The 22,020-nt window shown below is 43.9% G+C and overlaps 2 protein-coding genes across 2 annotated transcripts; both read right to left on the reverse strand.

The window, feature by feature from the left end:
• Positions 1-712: 712 nt before the first annotated feature.
• Positions 713-10,204, reverse strand: LOC103175574 (alpha-N-acetylgalactosaminide alpha-2,6-sialyltransferase 2). Its single transcript, XM_007888679.2, has 9 exons — positions 9,297-10,204; positions 7,221-7,593; positions 5,883-6,051; positions 5,064-5,241; positions 4,443-4,581; positions 4,002-4,105; positions 3,222-3,305; positions 2,599-2,692; positions 713-2,123 (listed from the first exon to the last, which is right to left on the reverse strand). Exons 1-9 carry the CDS (start codon positions 9,416-9,418, stop codon positions 1,953-1,955), a joined length of 1,434 nt encoding a protein of 477 aa, XP_007886870.1. The 5' UTR covers positions 9,419-10,204; the 3' UTR covers positions 713-1,952.
• A 1,132-nt stretch (positions 10,205-11,336) lies between these two features.
• LOC103175571 (parvalbumin-like EF-hand-containing protein) lies at positions 11,337-18,843 on the reverse strand. Its single transcript, XM_007888670.1, has 5 exons — positions 18,760-18,843; positions 16,837-16,966; positions 13,306-13,441; positions 12,894-13,009; positions 11,337-11,809 (listed from the first exon to the last, which is right to left on the reverse strand). Exons 2-5 carry the CDS (start codon positions 16,943-16,945, stop codon positions 11,763-11,765), a joined length of 408 nt encoding a protein of 135 aa, XP_007886861.1. The 5' UTR covers positions 16,946-16,966; positions 18,760-18,843; the 3' UTR covers positions 11,337-11,762.
• Positions 18,844-22,020: the final 3,177 nt, after the last annotated feature.

Here is a 22,020-nt window from a genome sequence, read left to right on the forward strand (position 1 = left end):
AGTAGACGTCAACACATCCCTGATTTCTATTTGATAGTTTAGAAATTGATGAGTTACGAAATCAGCTTTCAGTTTTTCCCAAGTGTGCTGTTCCCATTAAGTCAACTCAAAGCTTTTTTGTTGTTTTTTTTAAAAAACAATTATTTTGTATCACAACCAGGGTAGAAGAAGCTGTTGCCATGTGACAGAGACCTCTTGCTTTTGGGAAAGGGGAGACATTATGCTCCTTCTCTCTCCCCCCAGTCCTCTGAAATGATTTGCAGCCAATTTACCCCCAGTGCAACATCCCACAAACAGTCATCGAGTGAACCAGTGATTTTTTGTTATCCGAGGCAGAAACTTTAGAGTAGTCCCATAGAGATCTATAATGTCCACCTGAACAGGGACCTTGGTTTAACGTCTCATCCAAAGGACAACACTTCTGACAATGCTTCTCTCTCCCCCCCCCCCCCCCCCCCCCCCCCCCCCGCCCCCGTGTCAACCTGAACCGTGAACTCAGAGAACATTCATTCACACAGAATACCTTGTGAAGTGCCCATCAATGAGAGATATCCGGACCTCCAAGGTCTGAAAATTCCACATAGTCTCAGGCTGTCCGGCTTTCCTATTTTAATTAACACTGAGCAAAATTACAGAAAATTATTTTAATGATTCGGACGCCTATTTTCTTTTTTAAAAAAGTGCACAACACAATCACATCAAAACCAACATATAACAAAAGACTGGGAAAATGTTTTATTTGCTGATCATCTGAATTGTGCCAACAAGTGCTTTTTGTGCTCATCGTTCATTCCAACTGCAAAGCCAATTATAACCTGCCTCTGTCTTGAGAGATACACAACCCACTGAGGGGTTAAACATGGGTGGACTATGTGTGCAGGACAGAGCAAAACCCACAACCAATGTCTCAAAATTCTAGCCCCCACCACCCCCATAGCGCTGTTACTGCTCCCCACACCCCACCTCCTCTTTAAATGTTCTCAATACTTTAAACACTCTCCACTTGTTAAACAAACAATGTATTGGACCGTGTCTTCAGTCCACACTCTTTATCACCCCTCCCAGCTGTGTGCTTTGTGTTATCTCTATAAAGTGCTTTGAGATGCTCATTCTGCTGTGAAAGGCACCACAAAAATGAACTGTGTTGTTGTTGTAATTCACTTGCAAGTTCTGGCTTTGAAGTAGCATTTGATAATTGCTGCACCATGCTCACTACCCCCATCTCTCCCACCACACACAACCCCACCATCTAACAGTTCAGTTAAAACCGATTCATCCCCATTGCTTATCCCATCTCATCTGTAGGAATTTGATAACTGTGTCCTAAATTACAATGATCATAGAAAGGGTTTGCCCCCAGCTCTCAGAGCAAGCTCATTCCCATTGCCCCTGCTCGATCCCCAGTGTCTCTACAGCTTCTATCCTTCTGTTTACCTGTTTACTTCTCACTTGAAACTCACAGTGGCCTCTGCCTCCACCACCTTACTTGGCAGGATGTTCCACATCCCCAAATGCCACCTGAATTTCGCCCCGGGGATTTCCCCTGGTATGGCCCTCCTTAGCTCGACAGTAACCGTGTCTTGATTAAATACCCCCATTAATAAGTTATCTAATAATAATTCATTATAATCCTTGCATTATCATGTCTCAAAGCTCTTCACAGAATGTACTGTAAAGTGATTTGTTTGAATATATATTTTTCCCATCGAAGTGTGAAACCCGAGCAAAGTGAAGCATTCTGTCACACGTCCGCAGACGGAAGAGGCTTTGATCCCAATGTGTTTGGGATGGATTTAAATCTAGTACCGAGGCGGTGGTGGGGTGGGGATTGGAGGCTGTCAAAGAACAACCTCTCACTGTCACTCAGTTCCCCCCGAGTAGCATATTTTTTGTTCTTTAAATCCCTTCATCCAAAAGCACAAGCCATCGATCCTGCCTCACTTGCTCAGAGGTCAGCCTCTGGTGAACAGACGGATGATCCCATACTTGTGCAGTGTCTCCCAAAGCTCCAGTTCCAGCCTCATGTCGTGGATGAAAAAGAAATGCGGTTTCTTTTTGATGATGTCGTAATAGTGATTGGCGTATTTTGCGTAGTCCTTAGTGATGAATCCGTACGCACTGACCTATGAAAGGGGGAAAAGGGGGCAGAGAACCAAGCTTTGAGAACAAATTGGGAACAGAAATGGAACGGTGTTAATAGTAATAATATTCCTTGCATTTGACACAGCACCTTATCACGTCGTTGAGACGTTTCAAAGCTCTTCACAGAAGATACTGTAAAGTGGATCAACTGTGTATTTTGTGAGTGAAACGCAGCAGCCGATTGCGCACAAACAGTTGTGGATTGAGTGACCTAATTTTTTTTTGGAGGGAGATATTACCACCGGAAAGCACCAATCAACAAACAACTGGAATCCTACTCACTGCGAGTAAACAGAGGCGTGTGGAGTAAGGACACTTGCCTTAGGTTTTGCCCTGCCTGGGAATCGAACCCAGGTCCTCTCGCTTGCGAGGCGAGTGCTCTAACCACTACACTATGGGAGAGAAAAACCAGCCCACACGTGATCGTTCTGAGCCATGACATTATATGATTGTTACCTGGTCACAGGTGTGTATAGCTCCCAGGAGCATCAAAGCTCCAGTGGTTGGGCGATATGTAGGATATTTCTTTGCAATTCTTGAACTAAGAAACCTATAGAGGAGGGAAAAAGTACACTTTAAGTTATAACCGTACATCTAGCTCACCACCAGGTTTACTGCTGTAATTGTTGGTTGGTTTTGAACATGATGCCCCCCACCACACAACAACAACAACAACTTAAATCAGAATCCTTGTGTTTGATCCGGCATCTTTCACGTTGGGAGGAACGTATCAAAGCACTTCACAGGATTCACTGTCAAGTAGAGTGACTGTGTTTTCTTTGGCGAATGGGGCAGCGAATGTCCGGAGAGTGATGTGCCGTAAACAGCCCTGAAGTGGAAACAAATATTTTTTATCGGGGTGGGAGGGGGAGAGAGAATCCCCTTTCTCTTTTTATTTCGAAATTGCAGTGGGAATGTCAGAGCGAGAATCTTGAAATCCACCCACCAACAACAAACTCAATTGAGCTCAGAACCTGGTGTTGAAATGGAACACTCTATTAGCCATGTGTCACAACTTGCAAACCATGATGTTATGTGATAAAGACATTTTTTTTCAAAAAAAACTCATGGATTTTTACCGATTGCGAAGGTAACGCATGAAGTCCGCATGGTACATCTTCAGTTTCTCGGGCCCAATGTGAGGTCCGAAATACACGTGCGGGCTACAGGGGAGGAGAGAGAGAGAGAGAGAAACTTGGGTTAATTCTGGTTGACGATCGAGATGAGTGTCTGTTACTGTAAGTGACGCACATGTCTCGATATTGCGCAGGAGGGGGCTAACTAGGAATTTGAAAGCAGAGGGACAGAGGGGTGAAGGCAAGACCCAGTTATCCTCTGGGGACGGGGTGGGGAGAGGGGGGGGTTGGTAAGCTTGATCTCCTTGGAGCTGTACTGGCTACCAAGGTGACATATCCGGCAACGGAATATCGGAATCAAGCCTGTCCTCTGTGGTGGTCTTGATAGCCCTGTTCCTGAGCCAGGCAGGTCCACAGTACTCCAGGGCACATCTGTTCACAGCACAGCCCAGCCTGGCTCATTGGCGGGTCTTGGAAGGGTAGTCCTGTCAGTGGGGACAGGGAATTGAGAGAGTCGAGGGACATAGGGGCTGGAAGCTTACCCGTTGATCATGGAGTGGAAGAGGTGGGGGGGAACATGAAGAGGGACCGAACCAGTGAAGCAGAGAGAATGGGAGAAACCCCTCACCCCTCTCCTCCCCCAAACCCGCCTGTGCACCATTTCTGATCGTCAGCACCGACGAGTGAAGTATATTTATTTGCTTACATTCATTGCTTTCCCCCTGTCACTGGACACCTGGGTTACTCAGGTTAGGTTAGGTTATTGCTTGTGAGGAAACTTACTCCCTGGATCTCTCTGGCCCCTTGGCCACTCGATGCTCGGTTGCCGCAGCCTTCACCATGTAATAATCTCTGGCGTGGACCGGTACAAAGATGTATCGCGTCTCCTTTGAAAGAAAAATGTGGCTGCGTTCAGAATAAAAATAAATAACCCTTGCCGTTGATATCGCGCCTTATCAGGTCGGAAGAACGTCTCAAAGTGCATCACAGGATATACTGTGAAGTGGAGTGACCGGGTATTTTGTGGGTGAAATGCAGCAGCCCAATTGCACACAGTAGTGTCCCATAAAACAGACAGTTTTAATTTGGCAGCTTGTTGGCCGGGACGCTGGGAGAGAGAAGCTTCCTTCTCTTTAGCGCCATGGGATCTTTAATGGCCACTTGAAACAGGGTTTAGAGTATTGCCTGGACATTTGCTCTGACTCCTTGCATATAGCCTTATACCTCTGATTTCGGGACACTGGTGTACCCCAAGCGTCGGTAGTTACGGAGAGAATTGAGCATCGTGTTTGTAGCAAAATTGTAAAATGAAGTCCTTTTGCCGACATCTTTTTCATATCCTTTAATGATGGCTCCATTCACCCTGTGAAAGGAAACAATAAGTAGTGGAAGGATGCAGGAACCTATAATAATAATTATAGATAACATAGGGCTTTATCATGTCGTTGAGATGTCTCAAAGGTCTTCACAGAATACTCTGTAAAGTGAATTGACTGTACTTGGGGATGAAGCGCGGCAGCCAATTGCGGACAACAGTGTTCCATAAACATTTTTTTTGGAGGGACTATTCACCCCGGAAAGCGATCTGGGTTCCGACTTACCGCTAGGTAAATAGAGGAGTGTGGAGTAAGGAAACTTGCCTAAGGTTTCACCCCGCCCGGGAATTGAACCCGGGTGCTCTAGCTTGTGAGGTGAGCGTGCTAACCACTACTCCATGGGACTCCACAAGATGGGTTGGCCACAAGTGAGGTCCAGTCTCCATTGTCGGATACTGACACCCCCACCAAGTAGGTGCGGCACCTGTTGTGACCAGAGGCTCGGTGCCTGGGCGAGCAGGAAACCTACCGAAACACATAGTCATGTTTATCGATCTCTTCCCCCATGTTAGAATTGTTCAGGATTCCTCCGTTCCCGATCACAGCACAGCGGATGCAGTTGGAGCTTTTGTTTGGCCTCATCTCCCAGTCGTCGAACATGACCGTGTTTGCGGAGGTGTTCAGGTAACTCAGAGCATCCTTCAGATCTGGGAGAGGAGAATGTGAACATGGCGCTGAGTCAATGTAAGTGAAGTCAGTGGGGAGGGGAGGTGTCAACACATTTAACATCTAAAGATGTCTAACGACATTTAATGTCTAACGTCTAAAGACATCAAACTGAGCTCCCTGACTATGCCCTGTTCAGTTGGACCCTAAAGATTCCCTGGCGCTATTCAACCAGAGAATTGGAGTTTCTCTCTCCTGGCTTTCAAGCTCCCACTTTAAAGCTGTTACTTCCACACTTTGGAACTCCATCCCATATTCTCAAGACTCCCCTCTTCAACCTTACCTTTCGGCCACCCTCCCTGCCCTCCACACTTCCTGATCCCAGCCCCGCCTGCTCGGGTCTAAATCCTTGACTGCCCAGCGCCTTGGGACGCGATCTCCCAATCGACTAACATCCGGGTTCCTACTTACTGCGAGGTGAACCGAGGCGCGGGGAGTAGGGAAACTTGCCGAAGGTTTCGCCCTGCCCGGGAATCGAACCCGCTCGCGAGGCAAACGCTCCATCTACGAGGCTACGGGACTCCACAACATTATAAACACCGCCACAGACTGGGTGGGCCGAGTGGCCTGTACAGTCTATGTAAGTATACGTAGATTGGTAGGCAGAACGGTTGAACCTTACCATCAAAGCCAATCACCTTCCACCCGTATAAGCCCGGGTGTTTGCTCAGCCTCTTGTACTCAGCCTCCGTAGCGTGTTTGCTCCACTGGAGGACGGGAATTGTCTCCAGGAAGATATCTTTATACTCGGATATGTTTGCCACTCGCTTCCTGATGCTGTCGGGACATTCCTGGTAGAGGCAACAACAACGATGAGGAGAGGTTAACTACCAGGTGTTAGCCTGGCTCAGTTGGTTGGCACTCTCGCCTCTGAGCGAGAAGGGTACAGGATACAAGTCCCACCTCGGGATTTGAACTTCTAATAATAATAATAATCCTTGCATTTGATATAGCGCTTTTCACGTCTTCTCGACGTCTCAAAGCACTTCACAGAATATATTGTAAAGTGAATTGACTGCATATTATTTTTTTCTTGAGGGATTAGTATTAGGCGTGTGGAGTAAGGAACTTGCCCTGCTGGAAATCGAACCCAAGTCTTTCGCTTGCAAGGAAAGTGTTCTAACCACTGAGCTACAGGACTCCACAAATATAAGCGCAAGTCATCGCTGTACGCATTGTTCCTGAAAGAAAGGGATTGTTTTAATCACTGACATAAAGAGTATTGGCAAGATAGAATGTATTTATCTTGTCTGATTGCCATTGAATTTCGATTTCTGTTAGTTATTTTTAGACCAGCCATTTTAAATCAACATCAGTCTAATAAATCACACTCCTATTGTTAAGCTGTCCAAAAACTTTTACTAATTGCGAGTTAAAAGAACTTGTTCCACTGGGTGAGTACATCTGTCTCTGGAAAACAATATAAATTATGCCAGTCCTTTCATACAACCGCTCGGGGAACTCAACCGCAAAAGATTCCCTTGAAAATAAAGCATTTTTTTTTGACTTAAGATGTGCTCCCAGAAATTCAATTTTTAAAAAAAAAAGAAAATCTATATTTTGTTCAAACAGCATTGTGATGACGTTTACAAACAGCACCTACAATTTGCTCAGAAGTTAACATTCACAGATCCTATTAGCAGCCTGGCTCAATTGGCAGCATTCTCACCTCTGAATTCGAAAGTACTGAGTTCAAGCCCACGTCACGACTTCAGGATCACAGTCGAGGCTGACGCTCCGAATGCAGCACTAAATTATCAAAGGTGCTGCTTGGGTGAAATCCTAAATTGAGGTTCGGTCTGCCTGTTAGGTGGATGTTGAAGATCTCATGGCACGATTTGGAAAGCGAAGGGAGTTTTTCATGGTGTCTTGACTAACAATCTCTCACTTCCTTTACCGTTACGATTTTGAACTTGTATAATTTAAGATGGCAAAGTGAGCCAGACTGAAATGTACTTACTGAATTGAGATAGGTGTTATCTGTGGGGTAAACATCTCCTGCGAACGGTGACTCTTTGACCACAGTTGCTGGGCGCGATGTTTTACTAATTCTCTTTCTTTTGCGTGCTGGCTTGGCTACCTTCCGCCTTTGGGGTGGCGCGGTTTGATTGAACACTGCGCCCGTTACCGGCTTCTTTATAATCTCCTGAGAGGCTAAGGTAGTGTTTCCCAGGGTCGGCGAGACCGTCCTGCCCCCAGGTCCCGTTCCCGTTTTCTTTACGGGTTTCACTTGGAATTTCTCGACGAAAGTTTCGTTCTTCTTTGGATCGATATCTTCCAAGGATTTTGTTACGTTCCTCCCCCCGAACTTGCCCAGCATACTGTAGCTTAATCTAGGAAAATAAATAACCGATAATAAAACCCTCGCACTTAACATACAGAGTGTTTCAGCCCCAAAACACACAGCCAGTCCACTTTACACTATGGGCTTTGAGACTGTGGGCTTTGGCAATTCAATCTGGACCTGATTATTCTCACATCCACCACCCGCCCTCCATTTGTCTGGCTCCGGCCTCTTGCTTGTCCCTCGTCCCCTCCACTCCACCATCGGTCACCGTGCTTCCAGCCATTACTCCCCGAAACTTTGGAACTCTCTCCCTCTATCCCTCCGCCTTGCTCCCACCTTCCCCTTTTTCAGATTGTGCCTGAAGATCTTCCTTTTTTCACTGTGCTAGCCTCCTAGCCTGTGAAACTTTCTTTTTCTTAAAATCTTAAGACCCTTCCCTGAAAAAAAGGGTTTCCAAATTACCAGTAATAATCCTTGCATTTGATATAGCGCCTTGTCACGTCTTCGAGACAACTCAAAGCACTTCACAGTGTACAATTATATTTGTGATGTTTAATGTTTTTTAAGGCTTTTAATTAATCTTTATATACATTTAGAATGGAATCTACCCATAATCCTTTAATAAGGATTATGATATACTAGTTTTATAGTAGTAGGACACCAAAAGTAATGACTAAATTAGTTGTTTGTTTGAGATTGAAAGAACAAGGTCCGGTACTCAAATGCATCAGCCAGTTTAAAGGATTTAAATTTGTTTGATTTAATGACTAAGCAGAGGTTAAAAGTAGCTTTGCAGGCAATGGTTGAGGTGAGCTTCCGGATGATTGTGGAGTCCTGTAGCTCAGTAGTTAGAGCACTCGCTTTGCAAGTGAGAGACCTGAGTTCAATTCCAGGCAGAGGGCGAAACCTTGGGCAAGTTTCCTTACTCCACACGCCTAATAATAATCCCTCCCAAACTAAAAACAATAATAAATTGGTCATTTTCAATCTACGACTGTTTGTGGGACATCGCTGTGCGCAATTGGCTGCCGCGTTCGCCCACAAATATACAGTCAATTCACTTTACAGTGTGTTCTGTGAAGCGCTTTGGGACGTCCTCCCGACGTGAAAAGCGCTATATCAAATGCAAGGATTATTATTATTATTATTATTATCTGCAGCCTATGGAGGGAGAAGTTGGGGAGGCCGACAAGCTGAAATAGTTGAAGCCGTCGTAGAGGGTCAGTGCACTTCCCAGTGGAACCAAAATCGATTTTTCTGTATCTGTGGTCTCAGTTTTCAGACTAAGTCAGGCTGTTTGCTTAATACACTTTGGATTATTGCACCACCATGTCAGTTGTCTCCATCCGACTCTCTTACAACAGAATGTACTGTAAAGTAAATTGACTGTATATTTTGTGAGCTGGGTTTAAGAAATTTCCACCATTGCGCATAGCCTTAAATATTAACGCACAACAAACTGGGTGGAATCGTCAGCTCCAGGCAATATACCTGACTAAATGCCTTGGCTCAGGCAGAGAACACTGCTTTCCTGTTCGTATAAAAGGAATTGGTGACATTGAGAGGAATTGGGGAAGCAAGAAAAGAACGAAACAAACAGCGAGGTAATAAAGAGAGTGGTAACAGGAAATGGGGATGTGGAGGAGAGAGAAAGCGATTTGGTGAATAGGATTCTAACAGACACAACTAGAGGGTCCTGACAGCTCCTGTGTATAGCTGACTTCAGAACATCAATAAGGATAAAGTTACCTGTGGTACAAAGCGTTGGTCGAGAAATCCAGAAGGTTATTGCTGTATGTAACAAACACCAGAGAAACTCCAACCACAAACAATAATGTCCTCATTTTCCACGTAGCTGGGACTAGCTTCATTTTTTAGTCCTTATGTCAGACGTTTTACTTATATATAATAAAAATTTTAAGAAATATTTAAAAAAAGGTATTAAAAATGCAGCTGGTAAAATTGCTCTGTCTCTATCTCTCACAACCACACACACAACAGCGACTGAAGTGCGACTAAAAAAAGGGTTTTGAGTTGGTGAAAGGAAACTGAATAATGGTAATCTCCACGGAACTGTAAAGCTGGTGACGTTGATCCAATAAGCTGTGACATATTTTAAAAAAGGATGTCTCAACGCCAATAAATTACGATTTTCTTTGCATTGAGAAGAGAATGACATTTACTGTACAGCTACAAGATCTTATCAAATATTGGTTTATGGTCTATTTCACTCACACACGCACACACATATTGTTCACTGTGTGTCAAACCCTCCACGTAAATCAGCTTGGACTATAAACTCAAAATATTGATCTGTGAGTTTTTTCATCGATATCTTAATTTCTTTTTTTCTTTCTCGTGGCTTTCTTGATGCCTCGAGACTACAGTTCGTACAACAGGCTGTCCACAAAGTCCTGTTGCCAAATACAATTAAGAATGAATTAATACAAAATACACAGTCACTACACTTTACGAGGTATCGGCCTGGCTTGGTGGAAGCACTTTGGCCTCTGAGTCAAAAGATTGTGGGTTCGAGCTCCACGTCAGGACACAGTCTGAGATGGCACTCCAACACAGTGCTGGGGAGGTGTTGCGTTGTCGGAGGCGCTGTTCTTCAGACAAGACATTAAACTGAGGTCCCGTCTGCCTGTTCAGGTGGATGTTAAAGGTCCTGTGGCGCTATTCAAAAAGAGAAGGGAGTTTGTTCTGACCAACAAATCCCCCAGATAAAAAAAATTGGTCACTCAATGTACGTCCTGTAGTGTAGTGGTTTGCATGCTTGTCTCGCAAGCGAGAGGATCCGGGTTCAATTCCTGGGCAGGGCGAAACCATAGGCAAATTTCCCGAGCAGTAAGTAGGTACCTGATTGTTAGTTGATTGACAGATCCCTTTCCTGGGCTAATAATCTGTCCCCCAAAACAATTTGGCCACTCAATCCATGACTGCTTGTGAGACATTGCTGTTCGCAATTGGCTGCTGCGTTTCATCCACAATTACACAGTCAATCTACTTTACAATATATTCTGTGAAGTGCTTTGAGACGCCTCAACAATGTGAAAAGGCGCCTTATCGAAATGCAAGGATTATTATTATGTTGAACTCTGCAACGGGTTTTGCAATCGGCTGGTGGGTTGGCAGAATACCGAAATAGTGGGAATCCTCCCGCTCAGCCCTGCAAGCTAAAAGCCCTAACGGGTAGGGTGGTTCTAGCTGGACAAGCAAAGGGAAGCTTTCCATACTGACTCAGCTCACTATGTGCTATTGTGTTGTGGTATAACTGTTGGGAGTCTGTATTTTGAGACACCAAGTCCAAACAATGTAATGTAAGAACCTGGAGTTGGTGAAACCCATGTGAATGGACAGTGCCATCAACAGCGAACAAAGAGAAATATGGAAGTAGGTTTACAGAAAGTCTGGAGATTGCAAGGCCACAATATCAAACACAACACTCAAGGGAATGATGTGCCTATCAGCTTTATGCAAACTTATCTAGACATGTTCAAAGAACACTATAAGCACCTATAATCCATTTGACAATTAAATCGACAAAGAGCAGTTTCATTGATACCAAATTGCTTTTTGCTTTACAATGTTAAGTAATAAGCTGACCTGATCATTGTACTTTGTTCCTTCTGCTCCCTCCCCAAGCAAGCCAGCCCGAATTAATGTCTACTATTTGTGTGTGTGTGTGTGTGTGTGCTTTTTCGCCCACAAAATATATAGTCTATTCACTTTACAATATTCTGTGAAGTTCTTTGAGAAGTCTCAATGACGTGATAAGGCGCTGTATCAAATGCAAGGTGGATGATTTTTATTTTAAAACTACCCCATTTTATTCAATGTACTCCTGGCGTGTAAGTGTTCACGTGTGTGCTTGCGTGCGCGTGCGTACCTGCGTGCGTGCGTGCATTCGGGTCTGCGCCTGCCGACATGAGTGTGGGTGCGTGGGTGCATTTGTGCGTGACATTGGCGCAGGGGGACTGGTCACCAGGAGTCTGGCTTCAACCCGGTCGGTCTCCATTCGTGTCAACAGGTTCGCAATGAAAGGATCTGGTCAGCTTAGCTGTTGCCATGGCTATGCGGCTCTCGAATTTGAAAGAGGTTGGCAAGAAACGCAGAAGCACAAAGACAGACGTCCCAGGAAGCGCAAAGCCTCTTTGCTCTCAGAGCCACTGCTCTGCACTTCCTGCCAGACTCTCATGGCTGCTTCTGGTCTCACTTCTTCTTTGGCAGCTTCTCTTCTTTGACCATCGCCTCAAACTCTGAAAGAATCAACGAAGAAATGAACGCCAGGATTTTCCACCGCCTCCCCACCCCCTCTCCTTTCTCACCATTGGTATAAATCGCTCCGCTACCTCCCCTCTCCCCCTCCTCCTCCCTGCGACTCTCCCCCTCCCCGAGAAGATAGGAGTTCGTCCCCCGCTACCTCCACCACCCCACCCCTAAGCTCCCATCTTTGCAATCAATGCTGTGGTCTCGTCAAAGACAGTTCAAGATGACAAAATACTTTATGATACAATCCTGCCAAGGACTATGCAGGGTCCTCCTGTACTGAAAGGCGCAATATCAAATGCAAGGATTATTATTATTATTTTATATCTTAGCTGGTGCCCAAAACTGAACGCTATATTTACTTCTCGTGTGGCCTCACCAGTGTCTTGAAATGTGCAATTATGTGCCTCTGATTCTGTATCTCTATGGGTCTGGCAATCATTTATCGGCCAGGTTGATACTCACTGAACTTTCAAATAGGATTTGAGTTACTTAATACTTGCACAGAAGTTCCTTCTGTTCACTCTCCCACCTTTACAATGTCCCCACGTAACTGGAAATTCCATTTCAAACCTTTATCTTTATGGCCAAAAACCTACGTGTAACTGCATCTGCTTCACTTCTGCCAACTTGCTCAATCTCTCAATAGTCGCTTGCTAACTTCTGCAAGGTGTCAAGGGGCAATAAGTTCAGTACCTGCAAAAGACACCTGCAAACTTTGTGCTAAAATTCTTTCAGTGCCCTGGGAAGTCATTGTGACACAAAAGGTGTTGCGTAAATGTAATTTGTTGATATTGCAAAATAACTATCTACCTCCAATGAACAATCTGTCTCCCTGGTACATCTACGTTTAAAGAATTGGCATTCCTGTGAAGAAATCAAAACTTAACTTGAACTTTTTATGGCTTAGTTAACTGGAAATCAACCGAGGAGTGGAGGGTGTAGTCCTGAGAACCATTGAATTGAACAAAGGATAAGGTGGGCGGTAGGGAGGATGAATTTTAACCGTAAGGATTAGCATTGGGTGATATTTGGATTATCATTGGATCGTTGGAATAACACGGTAAACCATACCTTGAAAATCAATTCTTCCATCTCCATCTACGTCAGCTGCTTGGATGATGGCATCAGCCTCTTCGTCTGATAGAGGCGCGAAGGGCGCAGAGCTGGGAATCGCGGAAAGGATGTACCTGCAAGGCAACATAGGCCAGGTAACCCAAGTGAAGGTACGTAGATAGTTCGGGACATATGTGCATGCGACCGCCAGGAAGGTGGAAGGCAAACTAGATGAACCTCGGTCTTTTTTCATCTGACATTTCTTATGTCCTTATATAATGTCATCTTGGCATTGTATAATCATACATAATTTTATATAGTATTGTATTGTACCCCACACCTCAAAGGATTGGATGACCAGGCTTTTTCTGATTGATGGACATTGGAATTTCATGCATTACGCTTAATATTAGCTAACAATAGTTCTTACTTAATCTCATTCCATTCAATGTAGCCACTCTTGTCTTTATCCAGGGTTTTGAATGCATTGAGGATTGCTTCATCACAGCGCTCTGATTTCTTGACGTTACGCATGTACTCAAAAAATTTCTGGTAGTCAAACACACCTGAAAAAACAAAGAAAGAGCCACAAATGACTCAAAAGAAAGTTAAGATCCTAACTTTGGTGAAAGACATGTGCACAATGATGTATTGTACGTCCACACCCTGTTGTTTCTACATATTATAATAATAATAATAATCCTTGCATTTGATATAGCGCTTTTCACGTCGGGAGGACGTCTCAAAGCGCTTCACAGAACACACTGTAAAGTGAATTGACTGTATATTTATGGGCGAACGCGGCAGCCAATTGCGCACAGCAATGTCCCACAAACAGTCGTAGATTGAAAATGACCAATTTATTATTGTTTTTGGTTTTTGGAGGGATTATTATTAGGCTGTGTGTGGAGTAAGGAAACTTGCCCAAGGTTTCGCCCTGACCTGCCTGGAATTGAACTCAGGTCTCTCACTTGCAAAGCGAGTGCTCTAACCACTGAGCTACAGGTCTCCACAATTGTGTGTATAAATTGTTTTTTTTCTAATATTCTCCCCCAATGGCACCTGCCTTGTGCTGCTAGTCTGACCGACTGTCTGCTTCATATGATAATCAATTCGCTGATTGCCTTTGTGGAAGCCTTTGTTCATAGTGAACCTTGACGGTGAATGTCAGAAAGCCACCAGACTGTAGATGCAACCGAGCCTGACCTCTTCCCGTATCACTGTCCCACACACACACACACACAGAACCAGGAGCAGGAAACCATGGCTGATTTTCCGCTCCCTAACCCTGGAAGGCTCGGGCTAATTTAGCTTCCCACGCAATCCTTACTGAGACCAGCAAACTCAGCACTGACTGGGATTTGAACCAGTGAGCTGCTGGTCTGTAAGCTACAACTCTGTCCCCTAAACAACCAGATAATGTCTCTTCCACCTTCCTTAACAGCTCACCTTGAATTGTTGGTCCATTGATTTCAGTGCACTTTAAATTGACCTCTTGGTTTCTTTATGCACATTGTTGTGATCAGAAGTGAATTACTATTTAAATTATTGTTTTGTTCTTATGAAGTTACTGTTTTCGTTAAGTTAGGTTTGCTTGTGTCTGATAGCTGGTGTCAAACTGAGCTGTAGAACTGTAGGATGTTCACAAAGTCCTGTTACACCACCCACCACCACCACACCACACACCCCCCACTTTTTTTTCTTCCAATAAATTTTTATTTTCAGTTGCAGGTGAGTCAAGTGTAACAATATATGATCTCGGTAACTTCCTCGTCACTCCATCCATCAAATTTTCGAAAGATGTTGGCAACGGATCATTATCTGCCATGAAAATGATGACGATCACAAAGACATCGATCCTCTGGACGTCTAAATACAGTTAAATACAGTGAATACAATTGAATATATCTAAATACAATTATCATCATTCTTCCACGTTTCAGTTGTTGGTCAGTGCACTCTAGGAAAAAAATGGGACTGTGAACTTCCTGTACAATCCTAATTAAGTTAAGATGAGTTACAAAATCACTATCTAACTGTGACAGATGTTACAAGTGTAGCTGGTGTAAAATTATATGAAAAAAGTCAGTATTTTGGGCTTTGCTTGTCGGCCGCCACCAACTCCTCCCTCCATAGGCTTCAGATCATCCAGAACTCTGCAGCTCGTGTCCTCTCCCGCACCAGGCTCCGTGACCCTATCAGCCCCATCCTCGCCCGACTCCACTGGCTTCCCATCACACAGAGGATGACAGCATCACCATCCACGGATGCACACTCCACCTTACTAAGCCAGTCTGGAATCTTGGCGTCTTGTTTGATCCTCAACTATCCTCTCTCGTGACCATACCATCAACCATTTATATAGTGCCTTTCAGGACGTCCCAAGATGCTGCGGAAATCTTTGATAAAATGTTGGGTGTTTTAAGAGTTAAGGATTTTTTTGGGTGTACAGTCGTAAGAATTATCAAAGCCCAGCTCATTGATTAAAGTAAGTTTGGTCTGATTCAGCCATTTGCTGCCGCTTACTGGCTGGTCCAGATAAGTGCAGCTTCAGAGTCTTTAAACTCAACTGTTTTTGGATCAAACATCTGGAGGCTCGAACAAAATGCCACACTGCGGTTTGCCCAACGGATTTTTNCCGGCCCGACTTTCACACCCACGCACCAGAGTTCCTACGCTGGCAAAATGAGCCCTTTCACTGGGCTGCACGCTCAAGGAGGATGGATGCTGTTCAGTTTTACACGACTGTGAAGATAGTAACGGCAGCAGAGTTGATGTTGCTTTTCGGTAGCATTTGGATTGGAATACACTGTCATACGCATTGTGTACATAAGCTTTTATTGCTACTGTATTGTGCGGTAACTATTACTTTGCATGGCAACCTAAGGGCCTTTAGACCGAGGACAATCAACTGCTGGAAGGGTGTTGGGACCAGGACACTGGACTCAGTTCATAATAACAACAACAACTTGCACTTATATAGCGTCCTCCACACAAGGGAGCGTCTCAGAGTGCCTAACAGTGGCGGAGCCTGACTCCAACCGAGGGGGAGGGGCGAGGTGGCTGCAAGCACGGTCGAAGAGGAAAGTCTTCAGGCGGGACTTGAAAGAAGGGAGAGAGGGATCAAGGCAGAGGAATTGAGGGAGGGTGTTCCACAGTTTTGGGGTGCAGTTGCTGAAAGCACGACCTCCAATGGTGGGGCGGAGGGTGCGAGAGATGAGCAGGAGGCTGGTGCAGGTCGAGCAGAGGCACCGGGTGGTGGATTGGGGAATGAGGAGGATGAAGAGGTAGAGAGGTGCCAGGGAGAGCTAGTGGACCCTGGGCCAGAACTGGTGAGATGTGGGTACAGAGTTTGGTCCGGGTCAGTATGCGGGCGGCAGAGTTTTGAATGATAATGATAACGATAATAAGAAGGTGCTATATCTATATCATAATAATGATAATAATAATAATAATCCTTGCATTTGATGTAGCACCTTGTCACATCATTGAGATGTCTCAAAGCACTTCAAAGAATATACTTCAAGTGGAATGACTTGTGAGCAGAATGCGGCAGCTAATTGCGCACAGCAGCGTCCCACCAACAGTCATGGATTGAGTAACCGTGAAAGTTATTTTTTGATTTCTTTTGAAGGGATTACAGGTAATACCCCCGGAAAACGGTCTGCCAATCAACCAACAAGAGGGTTCCTACTTACTGCTGGGTAAACAGAGGCGTGTGGAGTAAGGAAAGTTGCCTAAGGTTTCACCCTGCCCGGGGAATCGAAACAGCTTGCGAGGTGAGTGCTCGTACTCCTATGCTACAGGACTCCATTGCTTGATGTTGTGATGGGAAAACATTGAGGTTGGCATTTTGAAAGGATGAGATCAAGTGGGCCAGAGAGCGTTCTCCCTCTGAGCTTCTCACCTGATTTGACTTGTTGTTCACTTGTTAAAGTCCAGAGCATGAATGAAACCTTACCTTTAAGTCTCAGTTCAGAGGGCATGAGGGATATGTCGTGGTCTGTCAAACTGGTGCCCAATGCATGGGCGACCTTCTTCACGTTGGTACTAAAATCTGCAGTAGCCATTGTCGCCGATTATCCGAGTGTCTGAAACGTTAAAAACAAGGCGCGGAAACAATGAATAAGATATAAGTGAGTTAGCGGCATAGGTGGGTGGCAGGTATTATTATTAAGTACATATCTGGAAGGAAGGAGGAGATCAGATGGATCGAAGGATCTTCTTTGTCCGAACCAATCTTGTGACGTGTCACCCTTGCAACCTTGTGTCTCATCAGAAATAAATGAGGTGGTGGGTGGTGGTGGGGGATGGTGGGTGTTGGGAATCAAAGCGTTGACTCTGAGTTGGAACAATATCAGCAGAAGTGGGAGGCAATGTTGCCAGAGAGAGAGAGAGAGAGAGGTCTCCTGGTGCAATGTAGAATTTGCAACCCAATAACACTGGGGTAGCGTTTCCTAGCTTATCGTTGGTCATTAGTCTTGTTATAAATACACCTCAGCTGCTATGGTCTCCATCATCTGCTTACATTATTGTGAGCTAACATCACTGTTAGCCAGCGTTTAGCGAAGGGATCAGTTTGGTTTGGCTTCTGCGCTAATCGTTAGGCATTGTGAAATAGCATCGTATTATCTTATCAAAGCTCAGTTGGTAATGGGATCTTGCTTTTAACACCTAACAGCATTGCAGCTCTCAACCACCACCATCCTTCTCCTTTTTGCTCACAAAATATACAGTCCATTCACTTTACAGTATGTTCTGTGACACGCTTCGAGACGTCTCGAAGACGTGATAAGGTGCTACATTCCCACGCAAGGATTATTATTATCATTTACTCTCCCTTATGAGGCACTTCAGAGTGTTCAGAATTTGGCAAATTCTTAAAGCAGTTTCGTCTTTGGGTGAGAAGGTTGGCGGATTCATTTTACAGAATGTTCTGTGAAGCGCTTTGAGACGTCTCAATGATGTGATAAGGCAGTATTCTGTTACAGAACGGAAAACGTAAAATGATGTTTCTTCGAAAAAGACCCAGAAATGAAAAAAACTTAATGCTCTCTGGAAAAAAGATCGAGAGATCTGGGATAAAATGACCTCAGTGGCTCGTTGAACCCACTTGTATTTTGCAACCAAATCTGTTTGGGGACTTATTCTTAGTCTTATTCTGGGACTGATCCCCTTGTCTGTTGCCTCAATATTGATGCACCTGCTTGGCTTTCCTGATATTCGTCTTCTGGGGCAATCAGATATAGCCAAACTGTCTCAGTGATGCAAGCCGTGTGATAGACTGGCACACGGACAAAATACTTAAATGCTCCCAGAAGGAATAATCGCTCAAACATCACTGACCACTAGGTTTCTGTTTATAAACAGGGGATCATGCACCTCGTGGTTTTAAATTGCACCGCTTAAATCGGTAGGAATGCATAATATCTTAATTGTTTTCGTAGCCTTTGCAAGCAAAGTAATTGGCTCGTTTAATGGTTTGTTAAGATTTTTATTTGCCAAGTAGATAGATGGATCGAGAAATGAGACAAACCAAACTTTGCAAAGCAAAAACAACACGAACAACAACAACAGCAAAATTAGTTCTGAAATTGAGCGAAAATATGAAATCGGTTCGTCCAAAAATATGATTTTTGGGGGGGAAATCAAGTCTAAAATTAAATACAAAATTGAATACTATAATATAAAATAATATAAAATGAAATACGTCAACCCACTTTACAATTTATTCTGTGAAGCACTTTGAGATGTTTCAACGATGTCATAAGGCGCTATGTCAAATGCAAGAATTATTATTATTAAAATCTTTCCAAGTGAGTTACATATTTCACAAACAGCTTTCTATATCAATCCATTCAGACCTTTTTAAATCTGGACTTACCAATGGGAAGAGTTTCTAAGTCCGTGTGTTCCAAGAGTCTCTCCAACGGTCTGAAGGTCTTGCCTGTTCTTTGGGTTTATATACTGGGATGACTGTCTATTTAAAGCAATCTGCATCTGTCACGTGTAGATTTGCTTTTACTCTTCGGAGATTTGCTAAATGTCACTAATATGGAGGTCTGCGCATTCTGGCATCGCTTCCAATGCAAAACTTTCCTCTCGTAGACCAGTACAGACTTGAATTCCACTCAGTCTCAGTCTGTCAGACCATTTTCTTTTAGGATTTAATGCGCTGTAGAGTCTGGCCTCGATGGACCCTGTATAACTTGAAAGGAAACTAATCAGCTTTGTATCATCCCATGCAATGAATTGTTGAATCAGACACACCAGGGTTTAAAAGCCGCCCTCCAGTTAACTGCCCAGGTTAGGAAACGTAGGAAAGTAGGAGCAAGAGGACGCCATTCAGCCCATCGAGTCTGTTTCACCACTTTATTAGATCTTGGCAGATCTTTTAATCCTAATATCTTTCCTTTCGCCATGCCCATTAATACGTCCACTGCCCAACTTTCTGTCAATCTCTCTGTTAGCTTTGGCAGACAGGACATGACTAATAATAACCATAATCCCTGCACTTGATATAGCACCTTATCACGTCGTTAAAATGTCTCAAAGTGCTTCACAGAATATATTGTAAATTTTTTAACATTTTTATTTAAGGGATTTTTACCCCCGGAAAGTGATCCACTGATCGACTAACAACCAGGTTCCTATTTACTGCTAAGTAGACAGAGACAAGGCAAAGATTGGCGAGGGGTAGTGGAGAAAATAACTTGCAAATGAAATGGATGTGATCACGGATAATAGCACGTTGTATGTCAGATTTGCTAGTGGCAACTTGTCTCAGTTGGTACTGTAGCACTCACACATGAGTCAGATGGTGGGCTGGGCAAGTTATTCTTGGATTCCAGAATTGCTTATTTCCCCCCCAAATCCCTTTAAATAAAACTCAAAATCTGAAGCTTGACAACGTTCCTTTGTTGCATACAAGACTCCCATAGCATAGTGATTAAGGCACTCGCCTCGCAAGCGATAAGACCTGGGTTCGATTCCCAGGCAGCGTTAAACCTTAAGCAAGTTTCCTTGCTCCACATGCCTCTGTTTACCCAGCAGTAATTAGGTGCTATGTCAAATACAAGAATTATTAATATTAAGGCTCTGGTCTCTATCTTTTGGTCAGAAGGTCATGGGTTCAAGTCCCACTTTGGGACTTTGAGCCAGTTTTCATTGGGTTTCCCTGCAAAACGTCCCCATTGTTTGAAAGCCAAAGGAGAGTCCACTGAGCAAGTTATTTATAGAGCGGGCTGCAATAATTTTCCATCTCTTTTATGGAGAAAGAGAAACACGAAACCGCTAAATACTGACTGTAAATAATTTAGTTGCCAAATGCAATGCATTTTAAATGTTTCATCTGAAACTCTTTCCCTAGATATTTGAATCACTTTACTTCCCTCAATCGCGCTGATGGAGAGAGATGACTGTTTGAAAAAGGAGTATCGCTTTGAGAAAAACTGTGACCTAATTTATAATTTGATCCAGCTCTTCCTTCGAAATGTGAAGTGTAGTGACTGTGTATTTTGCAATTTGTGCACAGCGATGTCCCAAACAGCTGTGAAGTGAAACACCAATTTTATCTGGGGGATTGTCAGTCAGGACCCTGGGAGAAACTCTTCTCTTTTTGAATGGTTCCTTTTCAAATAGCGCCATTGAAAGGCACACTCATTAAACAAAAAAGGGACAGGGATGGTTTATATTAGGGAAAATACTCAAACAAGGTTCCCCCACCTCCCACCTCAAACAGGACTATGACTGTAGTTAAGTGTGGCTTAGCAATCAAGAAAGGTTACAGTCAAACCCCACTGAAAGATAAATAATAACCCTTGCATTTGATATAGTAATAATCCTTGCATTTGATATAGAGTCTTATCATAAGAATGTAAGAAATGCTAGACGAAAGAAAGACCAAGGTCTATCTAGTTCACCTGCCATCTTCCTGGCAGTCTCGTGCACATATGTCCCGAACTACCTATGTACTATACTCCACAATGTTATTTCATAAAAGAAAACTATCTAAATTGTGTTTGAAAGAATCAACGCTTCCTATTTCAACTCAACTGTCTATCAAGGAACCTGTTCCACAAGTTCTCAGAAACAAACAAGAAAGAAAATGATTTGTTTGTCCTCAGGACATAAGTACTAGAATGAAAGACTTAAGCAGCTCTCAAGCTGACAGGTTTAATGTACTTTGAATTGTGCGGCTGTGCTGAGCCTTGGAATTCAATGAGCGACAGGTGAGAATGTGTGTCATTCCCCTTTCAGTGTCAACATCAAGGACTAATAATAATCCTTGCATTTGATATAGCGCCTCATCAGGTTGTTGAGACGTCTCAAAGCACTTCACAGATTATACTGTAAAGTAGAATGACTGTGCATTTTGTGGGTGAAATGCGGCAGCCAATTGGCACAGCAGCATCCCACAAATAGTTGTGGATTCATTGACCACATTTTTTTTCTTTTGGAGGAATTATTACCCCCGGAAAGCAATCCATCAATCGACCAACAACCAGGCTCCTACTTACTGTTGGTAAACTAAGACGTGTGGGGTAAGGAAACCTGCCTAAGGTTTTGCCCCACCTGGTAATCGAATGGGTCCTTTCGCTTGCGAGGCGAGCATGCTAACCACTACCCTACGGGACTCCACTTATTTGCAAGAGCAGTGGAACAATCTATGTTGACATGGCACCTTTCAACTAATCAGCTATTCTGTGCTGAGTCTCTACCCCTCCTGTTCCCCTCTCCTAGATCTCTCTATTCCTTTCTCCCCCACGCAGGCATTCATTATGAAGTCTGCATGAATGACAGTTTATAACAGTACCCGTGTGTCACTTAGTGAAACTGGAACCAGTTGATCAGAGTGAAATTCACTCTTACAAAGATTAATTAGATCACCCATCAGTGTAATTGGCACAATAATCTCAATCCAATAAAAATTTAGCAGAGTGGATAATACACTCTTGTTGAGAGCACTGCTGGAGTTTGACACAGGTTGTCATTTTGCTAAGTGTTTGAAACGTAGAGGTTTAGAGGGGCCTGCGTGTGCAGGAAGATGTTGTAGGTTCCCGTGATGCTATTCGAAAAGAGAAGGGAATTTCTCCTGGTGTCCTGGTCAAAGCATCTCCACATAAATTGATCGTTCAAACTGACG

This window comes from Callorhinchus milii, unplaced genomic scaffold, assembly GCF_018977255.1.
Source record: "Callorhinchus milii isolate IMCB2004 unplaced genomic scaffold, IMCB_Cmil_1.0 Scaffold20, whole genome shotgun sequence".
NCBI lineage: Eukaryota > Metazoa > Chordata > Chondrichthyes > Chimaeriformes > Callorhinchidae > Callorhinchus > Callorhinchus milii.

Excerpts from the sequence above, each read along its gene's own strand:
- LOC103175574 (XM_007888679.2), bottom strand. The coding sequence starts at position 9,418 with ATGAAGCTAGTCCCAGCTACGTGGAAAATGAGGACATTATTGTTTGTG. Across the intron at positions 7,594-9,296 it reads ACCAACGCTTTGTACCACAG|ATTAAGCTACAGTATGCTGG; the intron begins GTAACTTTATCC and ends TTATTTTCCTAG. Across the intron at positions 5,242-5,882 it reads GAAGGTGATTGGCTTTGATG|ATCTGAAGGATGCTCTGAGT; the intron begins GTAAGGTTCAAC and ends CTCCTCTCCCAG.
- LOC103175571 (XM_007888670.1), bottom strand. The coding sequence starts at position 16,945 with ATGGCTACTGCAGATTTTAGTACCAACGTGAAGAAGGTCGCCCATGCA. Across the intron at positions 13,010-13,305 it reads ATTGAATGGAATGAGATTAA|GTACATCCTTTCCGCGATTC; the intron begins GTAAGAACTATT and ends GTTGCCTTGCAG. Across the intron at positions 11,810-12,893 it reads TGGAAGAATTGATTTTCAAG|AGTTTGAGGCGATGGTCAAA; the intron begins GTATGGTTTACC and ends TGATTCTTTCAG.